Source organism: Coregonus lavaretus, assembly GCF_964263955.1.
Source record: "Coregonus lavaretus genome assembly, chromosome: 3".
NCBI lineage: Eukaryota > Metazoa > Chordata > Actinopteri > Salmoniformes > Salmonidae > Coregonus > Coregonus lavaretus.
In genome coordinates, this window is record NC_139990.1 from 4,615,122 (window position 1) to 4,632,266 (window position 17,145).

A 17,145-nucleotide genomic window follows, 5' to 3' on the forward strand; every position below is an offset into this window, starting at 1 on the left:
CTCCCAGTGGCTAGATGTGCCAAGCTTATAGAGATATACCCCAAGAGACTTGCAGCTGTAATTGCTGCAAAAGGTGGCTCTACAAAGTATTGACTTTGGGGGGGGGGGGGGGGGGTAAATCCATTTTAATTCCAGGTTGTAAGGCAACAAAATAGTAAAAATGCCAAGGGGGGTGAATACTTTCGCAAGCCACTGTAGGTAAAATGTTCGGTGAACATTTTTAAATGCCCTTACGTTGATGACTTTTTCAAAATCCAATCAGTTTTCCATGTTGATTCAACGTCATCACATTGACTTTTGGGGTTGAAATGATGTGGAAACAACATTGATTCAAGCAGTTTTGCCCAGTGGGTAGTCTCCGTCTGCATCCCAGTATGAAAAATGTGTGCACTCACTAACTGTAAGTCGCTCTGGATAAGAGCGTCTGCTAAATGACTAAAATGTAAATGTAAATGGCACCCTATTTTGACCAGCGCCCATAGGGGGACGTATTTGTGATGCAACCTCTCTATTTTTCCATCCATGGTATCTCTCAGGGATAGGCTAGACAAGAAACAGTCTCAAGAGACTGAGAAACTATGCTCAAAATGAAATGATACTGTCTAGACTGGCTATATTTACAGAGCATGCAAAAGTTGTCTTTGAAATACTATGGCCCGTATTCCCAAAGCGTCTCAGAGTAGTAGTGCTGATCTAGGATCGGTTTTGTCTTTTAGATTATAAGGAATGAGATCATACGGACATGGATCAAGGGCCTGATCCTAGATCAGCACTCCTACACTAGAAAAAAAGGTGCTATCTAGAACCTAAAAGGGATCTTTGGCTATTCCCATAGGATAACCCTTTGAAGAACCCTTTTTGGTTCCAGGTAGAACCTTTTGGGGTTCCATGTAGAACCCTTTCTACAGATGGTTTCTACATGGAACCCAAAACGGTTTTACTTGGAACCAAAAAAGTTCTACCTGGAACCAAAAAGGGTTCTCTTATGAGACAGCCGAAGAACCCTTTTGGAACCCTTTCTTCTAAGAGTGTACTCTGAGGCCCTTTGTGAATGGCCCATGGGAGCAATCCAAACAGACTACACCCAGTTTACAGCCAAATTAACCTGATTGAATTATAAAAGCAGGGCAATGTTCAATAAGCAAACGTTGTGGAATGCTGCAGATGGAAATTGCTTGAATAGAGCTGATGTGATTCCTAATTACATGCCAGAGAGGCAAGTTTGTTCTAATCTATGTAATAAATGTATATCTGAATGTTGGCCAATGTTGTGCCCTGCTGAACGCTACCCATGTTTGGCCTTGGTTACTATTTCCATCTTGGTGTTCAGTCTTGAACACAAAATCAAAGCATTACTACTGGCCATAATTCAGAGAGGACGACTATGATCAATACATCCCTGCAAGTAGGGGAGGAGTGAATACCTGGCTTGCTTTCCAACTAATGCATTGAAAGGATAAATGGATTCCACAGCCCTAAGAGGAGGTACGTCCGCAGGAATCAGGAAAAGCACATACACACTCCAAATCAAGATGGAGTGGCTGGCAAGAAGCTGAAATTAGCAATGCGTCTTTTTGTTATGGTATCAAGGTACAAATGTGTAGTGCTCAAATAGCAAGACAGGCACCCCTCTGAGTAGTAAAGATCGGATAGACAATGGAATAAATGAAGTAGACTTGGCATTGGAGCTGCTCATTGAGTGACCTCATTAGTTTTTACTGTCGACTCAGGTGACTAATTACAAAACCATTACACTGCTCTAGTCTATTCAGCTGTGCCAGCATCATTAAGACGTAGGAATGGGGTCAGGCGGACTGGAGCTCCAACCTCACATAAAATGATGTTTTTATTCAAAATGACTGGCACCCAAAGAATAGCCACAATTGCACACGACACTGTTCTGTGTAATTGCGGGCTATTCTTTGGGCACTGAAATCCGTCATTTTTTATAAGTACTTCATTTTATGTGACATCGGAGCTCCAGTCCGCCCACACTAGTCGCTGCTCAACTCCATTGTAAATTGTGGAGTTGAGTTTAGTTGGCTAGGGTAAGGGCAAGGTAGTTTCAGAGGTGTCATGACCATATGGGGCACAGGGGTATGTGCCCCCTCAGATTTGTCCTGTTTTTAAAAAAAAGAATAGTTGGCATTTAACTAGCCCAGATAGGTTCCCAATCTCCCAACCTCATAACTAGCTACCAAGAAGCCATTTCAGGCTATCAATCAAGTTACTGTAGCTAGCTTGTCTAACCATCTTAGCTGGCATGCCTGCTGGCAACGTTGGTAGACTTTAGAAAAGCAAGCATTTACTAAATGTACTGAATAGGACTTACATTCCTTTCAATATTTTACCCTGATTTTAGCAGAGATGCAGAGAAGCATATTTAGTTTCTTTAAAAAATCACACCTGTCAGGAGGATACAGACAGCTCAAGAGGTATGCTTAGATATACAGAAAAATAAACACATTTTTTTTTTACATAGAATTAAGGATAATGATTATGGCTCTATATTGCAGGAAAAAGCTGTTTCAGGTGTTTGAAAAAAGCCAAATTCTCCAACTTCCTAACGGGGGGCAGAGCACCCTTTCAGACCATCCCCCCAGCCATCCTCACGTACTTTGTGCCCCCCCAGATATTTGGGGTGCATAATGCCTCTGGGTAGATTAACTTAATTCAGAATGAATCATGTTATAATACTGAACTGAAGCAATCTTTATATGATTAAGCAAGTCAAAATTGATTAAAGTATTAAGTAGAAATTGCTGAAAATAACTCTGTGAGTTCATAATGTGGATGGGTGATGTACTTACACAACATCTTTCTATATCGTTTCCCCGTCTTGATTTCCTAGTCTCAGTCAGCGCTATCGGAGTTGGTGTTGCGTTACGACGCTGATAGTGTAGCTGGCTCTTCGGTTTGCCTTTCCTTTCCTCTGCATGGTGACTGTACACTTTGGGTGTCTCCTCTCTCCTCTCTCCTCTCCTCCCACATGAAAAAATACTATATGCTATGGTATAAATACTATAGTATTCACTGTAGTGTTTTTTGCTGACTTTACTGTAGTATTTACTGTAGTATTTACTGTAGCATACTGTAGTATACTGTAGTATTTACAGTTAACTGTAGTATAAATACTGTAGTAAAAGAAAACTGTAGTATATACTGTAGTAATTAATGTAGTTTTTTTTGCAGATTTCAGTATACTGTAGCATTTATGGTGGTATTTTTGAAGACTGTACTATACTGTAGTATTTACTGTATTGTTTTTGCATACATTACCATAATATTTACTATAGTATTTTTGTTTTATTATCTTTGTCATAGAAGTGGAGTCTTTCTCCCTCAGGAAACCTACGGAAGTAAGAGGAATACTTAAAGTGCAAATGTTCCATAACCTGTAGGTAGGTAGGTAGGTAGGTAGGTAAGTAGGTAGGTAGGTAGGTAGGTCTGAACGGATAGTTCAGAGCTTCTGCTCTTTTCTATAACCTGAGAATTGCGATATGGGGGAGGGGAATGGAACGGGTTTATGCAAATTAAATAATTGACTGTTGTTAAAAAAGTGATTTTGCGGACATTACGGTAATATTTAATATAGTGCTTTTTTTGCGGATAATACTATAGTATTTACTATGGTATTCTACAGTATACTAAAACATTATTTAGTAAGTACTACACATGATCGAATAGTATAGTATTATACAGCTTACTACAGAATTCTATAGTAAGTACTGTAGTATTCTATAGTAAGCTGTAGTATTTTTTCATGTGGGCTGTAAGGTCTCTAGAGAGGAAAGACAGGACTCTTGGCACCGCGCGCGTCCCAGAGGGCTGACCAAGGTGGCAGCAGCTATTTTTTCATCTCTTCAAAGTGCTGGCTCAGAGGGCGCCCAATTAATTCCACATGACCGTGTCAGGTGGACACTTCAGTTTGATAGGATGCAAAACCTGCACTGTTCTTCAAGGTCTTCTAGAGAGGAAAGACAGGACTTCTGGTCCCGCGCGCGTCCCAGAAGGCTGAGCAGTGGTCTTTTTTCTTATCTTCAAAGTGCCGTCTTAGAGGGCGCGCCATTAATTCCACATGCGCGCGTCAGGTCAGGTGGACACATCAGTGTGATAGGATGCAGTCCCTTTAATTATCCTTTATCCAGTTCCATTATATACAGCAATTGTATAAAGGTTTTATTAAATCAATGTACATTAATGATGGGAATTTCTTGGCAACAGTAGTTTCAATCTTCATCATTAGACTGTTTTTTGGTTTGAATATATAACCCCCAATTAATGCACCCATCATTCATTCAAGAGCCCGTTCAGTCATTCGTTATTAGCAGGTGGATGATTGGTGAGACTAGTGACTCGAACATTTTGTGATGTTTATCCAACAGTATAACATTTTTGGATATGCAAGAGCGCGCGCATATGCACGTACGCACTCTCCTCTCTCTCGCTCTCTCTCTCCCTCTCGCTCTCTCTCACACACACACACAACATTGTCTAAACGAAATGGAACTCTGCAATCCAATTTATCATTTGAAGTGAGAGAAAACCAGGGTAGGCTAAAGTATATTTGGTCCGCGGTAACGCACAACTGCTCTACTCGGCTATTTCAATCTATTTTAGGGTGGGGGCCCCGCATGTCTGGCAGAACCTGATTAAGTAGAAGGTTTACTCTCCCACTAAGTGAGAGGCCATCACTTACACTTTAGACTACTCCATGTATTACCGTCGGATCACTGTCACATTCACATAGGCTAGCCTACATGGTGTCATTTAGCTATATGACTAAAACGAGAAGAGACTGTGTCAATATGCGTTATCCCCTCCACAACAATTTTAGTCTACTGATATAAATAATATGGAATAACATAACCGATACATTGATCATTTTGGAGACATCAACATCACATCATATCCGACGGTCTTAATCATCGCAATAGGAATCTAAAAATGTAATTAAATAAATGAAATAATAGTACATAGGCTTATAATAAACAATGTGTAATAATATCCACATAATTACCAGTAGTTTGAGTGGATCGATAAATCCCTGTGGTCCTGTAGAGAAGGTGCGCGTAAAAGGGACGGACATCTGTTCGATGCTGCTTCGTGGACACCATCTGAAGGTGTCTCACTTCAGGCACTCGGGACGTTTGGCAGTCTCTAGCCTACTCATCGTCGTGTCCTACAGAATATCAATCGTGTTTAACAATGACCCACTGTTACATATTCAGTCATCCACTTACATTTCTGCATAGCCATATCTAGCGGGTCGGCTGCAAGACCGTGTTGCTTGCTTCCTTTGATATCTGCCGCACTCTGCGCGACCAGTGTCCTCTTCTGCTGTGAGCGCTCGCGCGTTTTGACATTGACTTTGACTATTGATTCTTGCTTACAGAAAAAACTGACGAAAAGCAGAATTTACTTCATTAAAAAATGTCACTTAAAAATACATAATACATGACACAAAAACACAGTAGAGGATTGTTTATTATATATATATATATATATATATATATATATATATATATATATATATATATATATATAGGAAAACTGAATTGTTAAAAAATGGAATGATTGAAATACAATTTTGAAGACATTTAAGAGCTAGAGCTGTTGTACAGTCTGACAGCAGTGGGTAGAGTGGCGTTTCTCAGGAGCCTGGTGGTGCAGTCACCTCTTTTGGAAGGGAGCAGGTCGAACAGTGGGTTCCCCCGTCGCTTTAAAATATCCAATTTCATATCCACTGCCCTTGGGGCATTTCTCTGCTGGAGACTAGACAATACTATTATTTCCCAGGATCCATCAAGAGTTGGGCTAGTAAGACCACGGAGGTCTGTCTGTCCTTGTGTGATCTCAGGTGCAGCTGAGGGTGTATAATTTAAACCCAACAGCGCCAGTAATTGCGCAGAAAACTCGATTCCTCGAACAGTCCATTCTCATTCTGTTGTGCAGTGTTCAACTTTCACCCTCAGTTCTATTGGTAGTAATGATGTCCCATCTTTCATCTGGATCAGTTTCTATGAGAGCAATAATTTAAAGTGTTGTAGGCTAGTTGACCTTCTATTACAAGCTCTTTCTTTTATATCATTATTAGCCTTTCAAGGAATCACCATTGATGCAAGGAAATTCAGAGCGCTAATCAGTCGAAGCATTATCACATTCTAACCACAGAGATAGCTTACAATGACCAAACTTAGACTCATGGGGCACTAGATATAAATGCTCAAATTTATTTTTAAGGGGTGAAATTATTATATGCCTAAAGCCAAGGCTATCAAATGATCGATTTGGCTATTAGCCTAGTATGCTACCATGTTGTGCTGCTGCCATGTTGTGCTGCTGCCATGTTGTGTTGCTACCATGCTGTTGTCATGTGGTGTTGCTACCATGCTGTGTTGTCATGTGTTGCTGCCATGCTATGTTGTTGTCTTATGTCTCTCTTTATGTAGTGTTATGGTGTCTCTCTTGTCATGATGTGTGTTTTGTTCTATATTTTAATTTTTTATCCCAGCCTCCGTCCAAGCAGGAGGCCTTTTGCCTTTTGGTAGGCCTCATTGTAAATAATAATTTGTATTTAGGTTATAGGTATAGACTAACATGCTGATTAGCCTAGCCTACTAATTAATATAATAAAATGCCATTTAGCAGACGCTTTTATCCAAAGCGACTTACAGTCATGCGTGCATATATTTTTTTTGTGTATGGGTGGTCCCAGGGAGCTAACCCACTACCTTGGCGTTACAAGCTCCGTGCTCTACCAGCTGAGCTACAGAGGACCAATTAGAGGTTGTCATATAGGCAATAGCATTATATGTTTGCAAATCCCCTAAATGTTTGAAGACATCCTCATATTATTTTCCGTTTTTCATACTCAATGTCAATCATCATAATGGGTTGAACGGGGTATCGTCCCAATAAATCGTCCCAATAAATAAAACTACAGCCAGTGCCGTGCGGCACTCAGGACTATTCCTCGCTTTCCCATAATGCTTGAGCTTGGTGTGATGCATTGTGGGATTGCAAAATTAGGACGGAAAGTGTAGGGTAGGCTATCACGCAAATAGAATGATCACTGTTTAAACCTAAACTAAATATAGAATTTAGGTATTATACATCGTATCGATTTCTATTGCTCTTGAAGATCATCTGCAAGATCATTTAACTGCCACACTCCTCTTCGTTCTCTTATCAACGTTCCAAAAGAGGTAAAACAAGTTGGCCAGGAAGTGACCAGCCTTTCTCACACGCGGATTCTCGAGTCGGTGGCAAAAACAGAGGGACATGGCATTTACAGACACCACAGGCTCAAGTCACAAGTTTTTAATGGAGGCGTCGCTACTCTATCAAGACATTTGTCCGGAGCAATCACGTTTTCTCATGTAAGGATTCTCTCTTTAATAAACGTAGAACGTAATAGCTACATCTCGTTCATATTTGTTGATGTAATGATAATATAGTGACACTAGGTGGCAGAGTAGCACAGTGAAATTCATTTCAAATTGTGTAGTTTTACGAAATACAATATCATGCCAAGTACATTTGTTCCGTTTTGGTATTGTTCTTTTCACAATGTTTATTTTTTAGAACCAATGTCATTGCCATAGCTATTGTTTTCTTGAAACAATATCATGCATTTTGTAACCACATATCCAACATGCACACTAGCCATGTGCACACACACGCTTTGCCAATGTACAGAGATAGTCCCTAACCAGGTCTGCTTTGTCTCCTACAAATGTCAAACGTTTGCATGCTTCTGTCCTTTATGTTTGCGTGCATCAATTACAATAGCAGGCAGCCTTAATGAGCTGACAGTGAGACCCAGCTGGCAGAGACTGTGCCGTACCATCTTGGTGCCTCTGGCTGTCTGCTCACCATCCTGAGCCCCCCGGGCAATCAATGCCATGACATTGCTAAGAGCTCGCTGCTCTGGAGCTGGAAGCGGATAGACTGCTACTATGGTGCCAGTCCGTCACTGAACATATTTTGTGGCACAAATCCAATGCAGGTCAATAGTACCTATATTAGCATTTTCACGCTTAATATCCAAGAAGGAAAAACTGAATTGCTTTCATGCAGGAATGGCTTGAATTGTGAGAATGACAATCTATTTTCATAATGAGACAAATTTATTGGGTTTCTATCCAAAGTTGCAAAGGAAATGTTGTGATCTATTGAATAAACACAATAGACCAGCAAAATGGATAGTGTGGCGGTATAGCAGGAACAGTGGCATCTAGTGGTCAAAAACTGGTACTTTCACACTACTTTATGGTAAAAAATGCAAGTGACACAATGACACACATCTCTGAACAGGGGAAAAAAGACATCTCCAGATTCACAGGGAATACATTACATAGTATGGAGAAGCAATACTACAAGCCACAGCTTCATACTACTTGTCAAACATAGAGAACTGATTCTGTATACTGGTTGTTGGGGTGGGATTGGCGTGGGGTCCGTGGGTGGTGTCTGACATTTCTTTGGAGATTCCTTGTGTCTTACTCATTGGTAGGAAGAAGTTTGGCCCAAATCGGATGTTGGGTACAATTGAAAATGGTGGGTGTAAGAATCATCTTTCTTGTACTTTTTGAGGTGGAACGACCGTACGTTTGATTGAAACCAACTAATCAAAACAGGAACTCATTCCATTTTCATCACCTTTTGATTTCACAGAGTGACGACTGCATTATACTGTAGTTAGAGAGAGAGAAAGTCAAGTGTAATTTCTGGAGCAATCCTCTAAGCCAGGGTTGCCCAACCCTGTTCCTGGAGAGCTACCCTCCTGTAGGTTGTCACTCCAACCCTGTTCCTGGAGAGCTACCCTCCTGTAGGTTGTCACTCCAACCCTGTTCCTGGAGAGCTTCCCTCCTGTAGGTTGTCACTCCAACCCTGTTCCTGGAGAGCTACCCTCCTGTAGGTTGTCACTCCAACCCTGTTCCTGGAGAGCTACCCTCCTGTAGGTTGTCACTCCAACCCTGTTCCTGGAGAGCTACCCTCCTGTAGGTTGTCACTCCAACCCTGTTCCTGGAGAGCTACCCTCCTGTAGGTTGTCACTCCAACCCTGTTCCTGGAGAGCTTCCCTCCTGTAGGTTGTCACTCCAACCCTGTTCCTGGAGAGCTTCCCTCCTGTAGGTTTTTAACTCCAACCCTGTTCCTGGAGAGCTGCCCAACCCTGTTCCTGGAGAGCTACCCTCCTGTAGGTTTTAACTCCAACCCTGTTCCTGGAGAGCTACCCTCCTGTAGGTTTTAACTCCAACCCTGTTCCTGGAGAGCTACCGTCCTGTAGGTTTTCACTCCAACCCTGTTCCTGGAGAGCTACCCTCCTGTAGGTTGTCACTCCAACCCTGTTCCTGGAGAGCTACCGTCCTGTAGGTTGTCACTCCAACCCTGTTCCTGGAGAGCTACCCTCCTGTAGGTTTTAACTCCAACCCTGTTCCTGGAGAGCTACCCTCCTGTAGGTTGTCACTCCAACCCTGTTCCTGGAGAGCTACCCTCCTCTAGGTTGTCACTCCAACCCTGTTCCTGGAGAGCTTCCCTCCTGTAGGTTGTCACTCCAACCCTGTTCCTGGAGAGCTACCCTCCTCTAGGTTGTCACTCCAACCCTGTTCCTGGAGAGCTACCCTCCTGTAGGTTTTCACTCCAACCCTGTTCCTGGAGAGCTACCCTCCTGTAGGTTGTCACTCCAACCCTGTTCCTGGAGAGCTTCCCTCCTGTAGGTTTTTAACTCCAACCCTGTTCCTGGAGAGCTGCCCAACCCTGTTCCTGGAGAGCTACCCTCCTGTAGGTTTTAACTCCAACCCTGTTCCTGGAGAGCTACCCTCCTGTAGGTTTTAACTCCAACCCTGTTCCTGGAGAGCTACCGTCCTGTAGGTTTTCACTCCAACCCTGTTCCTGGAGAGCTACCCTCCTGTAGGTTGTCACTCCAACCCTGTTCCTGGAGAGCTACCGTCCTGTAGGTTGTCACTCCAACCCTGTTCCTGGAGAGCTACCCTCCTGTAGGTTTTAACTCCAACCCTGTTCCTGGAGAGCTACCCTCCTGTAGGTTGTCACTCCAACCCTGTTCCTGGAGAGCTACCCTCCTCTAGGTTGTCACTCCAACCCTGTTCCTGGAGAGCTTCCCTCCTGTAGGTTGTCACTCCAACCCTGTTCCTGGAGAGCTACCCTCCTCTAGGTTGTCACTCCAACCCTGTTCCTGGAGAGCTACCCTCCTGTAGGTTTTCACTCCAACCCTGTTCCTGGAGAGCTACCCTCCTGTAGGTTGTCACTCCAACCCTGTTCCTGGAGAGCTACCCTCCTGTAGGTTTTCACTCCAACCCTGTTCCTGGAGAGCTACCCTCCTGTAGGTTGTCACTCCAACCCTGTTCCTGGAGAGCTACCCTCCTGTAGGTTGTCACTCCAACCCTGTTCCTGGAGAGCTACCCTCCTGTAGGTTTTCGCTCCAACCCCAGGTGTTACTAACCTGATTCATCTTATCAACCTGCTAATTATTAGAATCAGGTGTGCTAGATTAGGGTTGGAGCAAAAACTTACAGGATGGGAGCTCTCCAGGAACAGGGTTGGGCCGTCCTCCTCTATCCATGGGCTGCTGTTCTGTGGCCTGTGTTTGAGTTGGGCCTGGGCCAGTAACCTCAGAATCCCCCGGCCTGTTTTTACTCTCACTCACCTGAGCCAGGAAATGTGTGGTTGAATTTTAAAAAGGAAATCAAAATAAAAGGCCCAGTTGGGGTGGATTTATGGGTCGTTACTTTTAGGCTACCCGTTAAGAGTTTATCCAGATTTTTTTTGTCTCTCTGTGGAAAGAACCGATTATGGAAGATGTGTTGGACAGATCGTACTGATATCACAGCTGTCCATGCCTGGAGGGTTATATATGTTGAATAGATAGATATTAAGATGACTTTTTAAGCCATTCAAGGGGAACTCCACCAAAAACAACATGTCTGATTCATTATATTTAAAAACATCTGATTGGACCTTTCTTTCTTTTCTTTTTAAAGGGAGAATATATTCCCCTAACACATGTGCATGTATTGAAACGGATAGGCAAGATGCAGCACAGAAATGACCAGGATGTGAACCCCGGTCTCTGACAACATATAGACCAGGGGACTCAACTCTTAACCTAAGAGGTCCGGAGCCTGCTGGTTTTCTGTTCCACCTGATAATTAATTACACACACTTGGTGTCCCAGGTCTAAATCAGGCCCTGATTAGAGGGGAACAATAAAAAAAAATGCAGTGGAACTGGCTTCGAGGTTTCGAGAGTTGAGTTTGAGGGATATAGACTATGAGAACTATAGTTGTGGTAGGTGTTACCCATTTGAGCCACACTCAAGCACAGATGATTTCACCTTTCTTACGTGTGAAGTCTACAATTGTGTGTTAGGCTACTCATTGGTACCATATCTTGTTATTGGTTACATGAAGAACAAAAGTTAGTGTGCTAGCTGTCAAAAGGATAATCAACCAAGCAACTTGATGGCATGCCCTGTAAGGATATGATATGTGTAGAATACAGCAATTATATCATCTTATTTATCCACAGAGCAGTCCTACTGCGTACTATACTTAAGGTTCCCTGAAGTTCCTCCTTGCTGTTTGTGTCTCCACTTATGGTTTCAGCCATGCGTCACTGGAGTGTTTGTTTTCAGTGTTAGTGTCATTACTCATGTACAAACATGCCACCCTATGTGTTTTGGGAGCCTTGTAGTGTTACAGGGCTTGCCCCCCAACCCTCACCCTCTTTTCCCCTGCCACCCTAGCCAAGCTGTTGCGTTGGACCATCTGAGTTATTATTTCTGAGGTTTGGTTAGTAAACAGGATGTTGCTCTCTCTCCTCCACACTGTGATTGTATCAATTGTCCATAGAGGCCCAGAGACTGAGCCGTGCTGCGTTCCAGACTTTAAACTCTTTGTTGATAGCATCTGGCCCAGAGTGGGCTCTGCCCTGCTCTAACTGGGTAGTAGGGGCCAGTGTTTATTTCTCACTAAGTGTGCATTTAAAAGGAGATTAATGTGAAGAATGTTAATTAGATTAGCGCGGCAGAGAGCCCCCCCTTCCTGTATCACATCTCCAGTGGTGATTGCTCATCTGGAGAGCGTGATGGGATGTCTGCCTGGTAGCTTAGTTTGGTGACTAAATGGGGCCATTTGGAAATGTTTATTAACTGGAGTGATTCGTAGTTATGTGAATTAGGTCACTTTGCGTTGTTGATCTCACTTCTGAAGGTTATGAGATGTTTCATTCTGGTTAATAGATGACAGACCCAATGTTAAAAGAAGTCAGAAGTTGATCATGTGTTCTAGAAAAGTCTAAATGATCCTCTGTATTGTTTTATTGATCCAAGGTTAATTTCATTATTTGAACAAGCAGTTAATTCCAACAGAGGAGTATGAGGAATCACCTTGTTCAAGAGTCTGTAGAAAGACAATTCTGTAGCCTACTTTTCTTGACAGTTTTGCTCATCCAGCGCATTTCCTGCATCTCACTGTCACTTGTTCCCCCCGTCTTCTTTCCCCCCTCATCCCCCCCTATTGATGACATTAGCCTTTCCCCTCTAGCCTAATCTAGATGCTTTAATACAGCCTGTAGATTGGAGAGATTACTGACACTTGACCATGAGACCTCCAAATATCATGAGTCACTTTTAGCGTAGTGTAGTGTGGCTAATTGTAGCGTGACTGTTTTGTAAATATATCCCCAGAGGCTCCAAAATAAGAGGCAGACAGTAGATACAAAGCCCAGTCTACAGGGAGGTGAAGCCCAGACTACAGGGAGGTGAAGCCCAGACTACAGGGAGGTGAAGCCCAGACTACAGGGAGGGGAAGCCCAGCCTACAGGGAGGTGAAGCCCAGACTACAGGGAGGTGAAGCCCAGACTACAGGGAGGGGAAGCCCAGCCTACAGGGAGGTGAAGCCCAGACTACAGGGAGGGGAAGCCCAGCCTACAGGGAGGTGAAGCCCAGCCTACAGGGAGGTGAAGCCCAGACTACAGGGAGGGGAAGCCCAGCCTACAGGGAGGTGAAGCCCAGCCTACAGGGAGGGGAAGCCCAGCCTACAGGGAGGTGAAGCCCAGTCTACAGGGAGGGGAAGCCCAGCCTACAGGGAGGTGAAGCCCAGCCTACAGGGAGGTGAAGCCCAGACTACAGGGAGGGGAAGCCCAGCCTACAGGGAGGTGAAGCCCAGACTACAGGGAGGGGAAGCCCAGACTACAGGGAGGGGAAGCCCAGTCTACAGGGAGGGGAAGCCCAGCCTACAGGGAGGTGAAGCCCAGCCTACAGGGAGGTGAAGCCCAGACTACAGGGAGGGGAAGCCCAGCCTACAGGGAGGTGAAGCCCAGACTACAGGGAGGGGAAGCCCAGACTACAGGGAGGGGAAGGCTAGACTACAGGGAGGTGAAGGCTAGACTACAGGGAGGTGAAGCCCAGACTACAGGGAGGGGAAGCCCAGCCTACAGGGAGGTGAAGCCCAGACTACAGGGAGGTGAAGCCCAGACTACAGGGAGGGGAAGCCCAGCCTACAGGGAGGTGAAGCCCAGACTACAGGGAGGGGAAGCCCAGCCTACAGGGAGGTGAAGCCCAGCCTACAGGGAGGTGAAGCCCAGACTACAGGGAGGGGAAGCCCAGCCTACAGGGAGGTGAACCCCAGCCTACAGGGAGGGGAAGCCCAGCCTACAGGGAGGTGAAGCCCAGTCTACAGGGAGGGGAAGCCCAGCCTACAGGGAGGTGAAGCCCAGCCTACAGGGAGGTGAAGCCCAGACTACAGGGAGGGGAAGCCCAGCCTACAGGGAGGTGAAGCCCAGACTACAGGGAGGGGAAGCCCAGACTACAGGGAGGGGAAGCCCAGTCTACAGGGAGGGGAAGCCCAGCCTACAGGGAGGTGAAGCCCAGCCTACAGGGAGGTGAAGCCCAGACTACAGGGAGGGGAAGCCCAGCCTACAGGGAGGTGAAGCCCAGACTACAGGGAGGGGAAGCCCAGACTACAGGGAGGGGAAGGCTAGACTACAGGGAGGGGAAGGCTAGACTACAGGGAGGGGAAGCCCAGGAGGTGAAGCCCAGACTACAGGGAGGTGAAGCCCAGACTACAGGGAGGGGAAGCCCAGACTACAGGGAGGGGAAGCCCAGACTACAGGGAGGGGAAGCCCTGTATTGTAGATAGATCCTTGTTTGCTTTTCTCCCGGATGTTTTCCACTGAACGTTGGAAGCCCTTAGCAAACTTTTTCCACAATAGCATCATGCATGGAGTTTGGCTTACTTGTTAAAAAGTTAATTGTGTATACATTTTGGACACTGAGTAAGAGTGTCTAGTAAGACGGTTTCAAGGGAGTTTCAAAACGCACCTCAAGTCTTTAGATGAATCAACTTCAACTTACAAATTCAGCTTTTGCAGAATTTTAGAAAAGCAAACTCCGCATGACGTCCTCCTTTGGAACCTCTCAAGGCGTTGAATGAAAGGCAAAGTGAAAGAAAAACAACCCAGAACACTAACTCCAAGCTATGGGAGTCTCCCCGGATCAAGCACTGTTCTATCTAAGCAGATAAATAATGAAGTGACAGCAGTTTCACAACAAAAACCTAACTTTTCTTCTTCTGTTGTTTTGTTTCTCAGGGGGAGACACCAGAGAATGAAAGGTAAGAAGTAGCTATAACCTTGGCAAAATCATTTTGTCAGTTACAATTTGGGCTAGTTTATTTCTGTTGCATGTATCCTATCTTCAGCACACCTATTGCTTAAGCACATTATGAGCATGGTGCTGTAGGCACTAGGCAGGAGGGAAGAAATTGCTGCACATTGTTGCCGATAAAACACTATAATCTCATGCTAATCGCACTGAGGTGGGTACTGGTAGCTGTCCCCATCAGACAGACAGACAGACAGACAGACAGACACTCGTGGTACTGCACAGTCCCAATGCCAGACAGAAGACAAAGGGAGGGCTAGAGATTGGTTCAGGACTTTACTCCCCTGATGAAACAAAGACCAGGACGTCCTCATCATCACTGTCATTTGTTATTTAAACTCATGTTCCCCTGGACTCAATCTATTTTATTTGACACTCAACTCCATCCCAAATGTTCATTTTATGTTAAATATGACTATGGCCTAAGCACTGTTATATTTTGTACATTCCCCTTTACCATAGTTCCCATGTTATTTTTTCATCTGACCTAACCTACACACTCATATTCCACTTGACTGTACCATAAACACATACATTACTTCACATCCCTCAACCTCCTCCCCCCTTCTCCTCTCCGCTCCCTCCTCTCCCAGCTCCAGCCAAGCTCCAGCCCATCCCTGAAGACGAGCTCTGTCCCTTCTGTTTCCAGTGGCGTCGCCCAGACAACCACCGCATGCGGCTGCATCCCAAGCGGCGTGCATCGTTGCGGGTGCAGAGCGTGCTGCGGAGGGAGGCCAGGGGTAAGAGGCTCAGCCTGGCTCAGATGGACATTTTACGGAGGTTCAGGGGCTCCTCATCAGTGCTGGTGAGAATAACACTCCTCTTCTCCATTGTCAATCCCCAGTACCTGAAAGTTAAGATGTGGATCGTATTCATTAGTGCAAAACGTAACAAAAATGTTGCTACAGGAAAAAGCATTTTGCATATAAGTTCAGCTAGTCCCTCCCTGCTTTGGTCCCTTTTTTTCTGTTTGGTGTCTTGTGAATATGACCAAATATTATCTATTATATTGACAAGATAGTCAAGTGACCAATGAAAATACATGTCCTCACAGATGGAAGGCAGGCGGGAAGAGGCGAGATCAGATGGGACCATTCTAGCCAATGAGAGGGCAGATACGCATGTGAACAACAGGCACAACTCCAATTTAAAGTCGTTTTTTTTGCCACGTGGGTCCACTTATCAGTGCATTCGTAACAACCTAACCATTAAGAAACTTCTATTCGATCATCTAAGCAAATTAGCAATTACATTTTTTGTTGACCAAATTCGACACTCGTTAACCTCCATAAAGAAATCCCTCACTTTGTGGCCTCTCTGATATGACCCTGGTCTCTACCTTTTACAGATCAGGTAATGTAAGGAAGTGAGGGAAGGAGGCCCCGTTAAAGTATGGAGATTCATCCTGTTTCTAGGTCTCTCCTTGTCTGAAGGGTTACATAATGTTGAAAATTGGCCATTCCCGAAATAGAAGACACGAGACACAGAATGGAGTTGTTCTCGGTACACTACATGACCGAAAGTCATGTAGTGACTTCGGACATCACATTCCAAAATCATGGGTATTAATATGGAGTAGGTCCCCTCCATTTGCTGCTATAACAGCCTCACTCTTCTGGGAAGGCTTTCCACTAGATGTTGGAACATTGCTGTGGGGACTTGCTTCCATTCAGCCACGAGCATTAGTGTGGTCGGGCACTGATGTTGAGCAATTAGGCCTGGTTCGAAGTCGGCATTCCAATTCATCCCAAAGGTGTTTGATGGGGTTGAGGTCAGGGCTCTGTGCAGGCCAGTCAAGTTCTTCCACATCAATCTCGACAAACCATTTCTGTATGGACCTCGCTTTGTGCATGGGGGCATTGTCATGCAGAGACAGGAAAGGGCCTTCCCCAAACTGTTGTCACAAAGTTGGAAGCACAGAATAATCTAGAATGTCATTATACAGTATGCTGTAGCGTTAAGATTTCCCTTCACTGGAACTAAGCCCCAGACCATTATTCCTCCACCAAACTTTATAGTTGGCACTATGCAGTGGGGCAGGTAGGGTTCTCCTGGCATCTGCCAAACCCAGATTTGTCCGTCGGACTGCCAGATGGTGAAGCATGATTCATCACTCCAGAGAATGCTTTTCCACTGCGCCAGAGTCCAATGGTGGCGAGCTTTACACCACTACAGCCGACGCTTGGCATTGCGCAGGGTGATCTTAGGCTTGTGTGCTCGGTAATGGAATCCCATTTCATGAAGCTTCCGACGAACATTTCTTGTGCTGACGTTGCTTCCAGAGGCAGTTTGGAACTCGGTAGTGAGTGTTGCAACCGAGGACAGACGATTTTTACGCACTACGTGCTTCAGCACGCGGCGGTCCTGTTCTGTGAGCTTGTGTGTACCACTTCGGCTGAGCCGTTGTTGCTCCTAGACGTTTCCACTTCACAATAACAGCACTTACAGTTGACCAGGGC

General features: G+C 44.9%; 1 protein-coding gene across 1 annotated transcript in view; it reads left to right on the plus strand.

Annotated features, from left to right (window-relative positions):
• Positions 1–7,004: 7,004 nt before the first annotated feature.
• LOC311112213 (UPF0711 protein C18orf21 homolog) overlaps positions 7,005–17,145 on the plus strand; it is a 36,355-nt gene continuing 26,214 nt past the window's right edge. Inside the window, exons 1-3 of the mRNA XM_084155235.1 lie at positions 7,005–7,382; positions 14,614–14,636; positions 15,280–15,491. Of these exons, the coding sequence (XP_084011361.1) occupies positions 7,285–7,382; positions 14,614–14,636; positions 15,280–15,491 (333 nt within the window). The 5' untranslated portion in view covers positions 7,005–7,284. The remainder of the gene's footprint in view (positions 7,383–14,613; positions 14,637–15,279; positions 15,492–17,145) is intronic.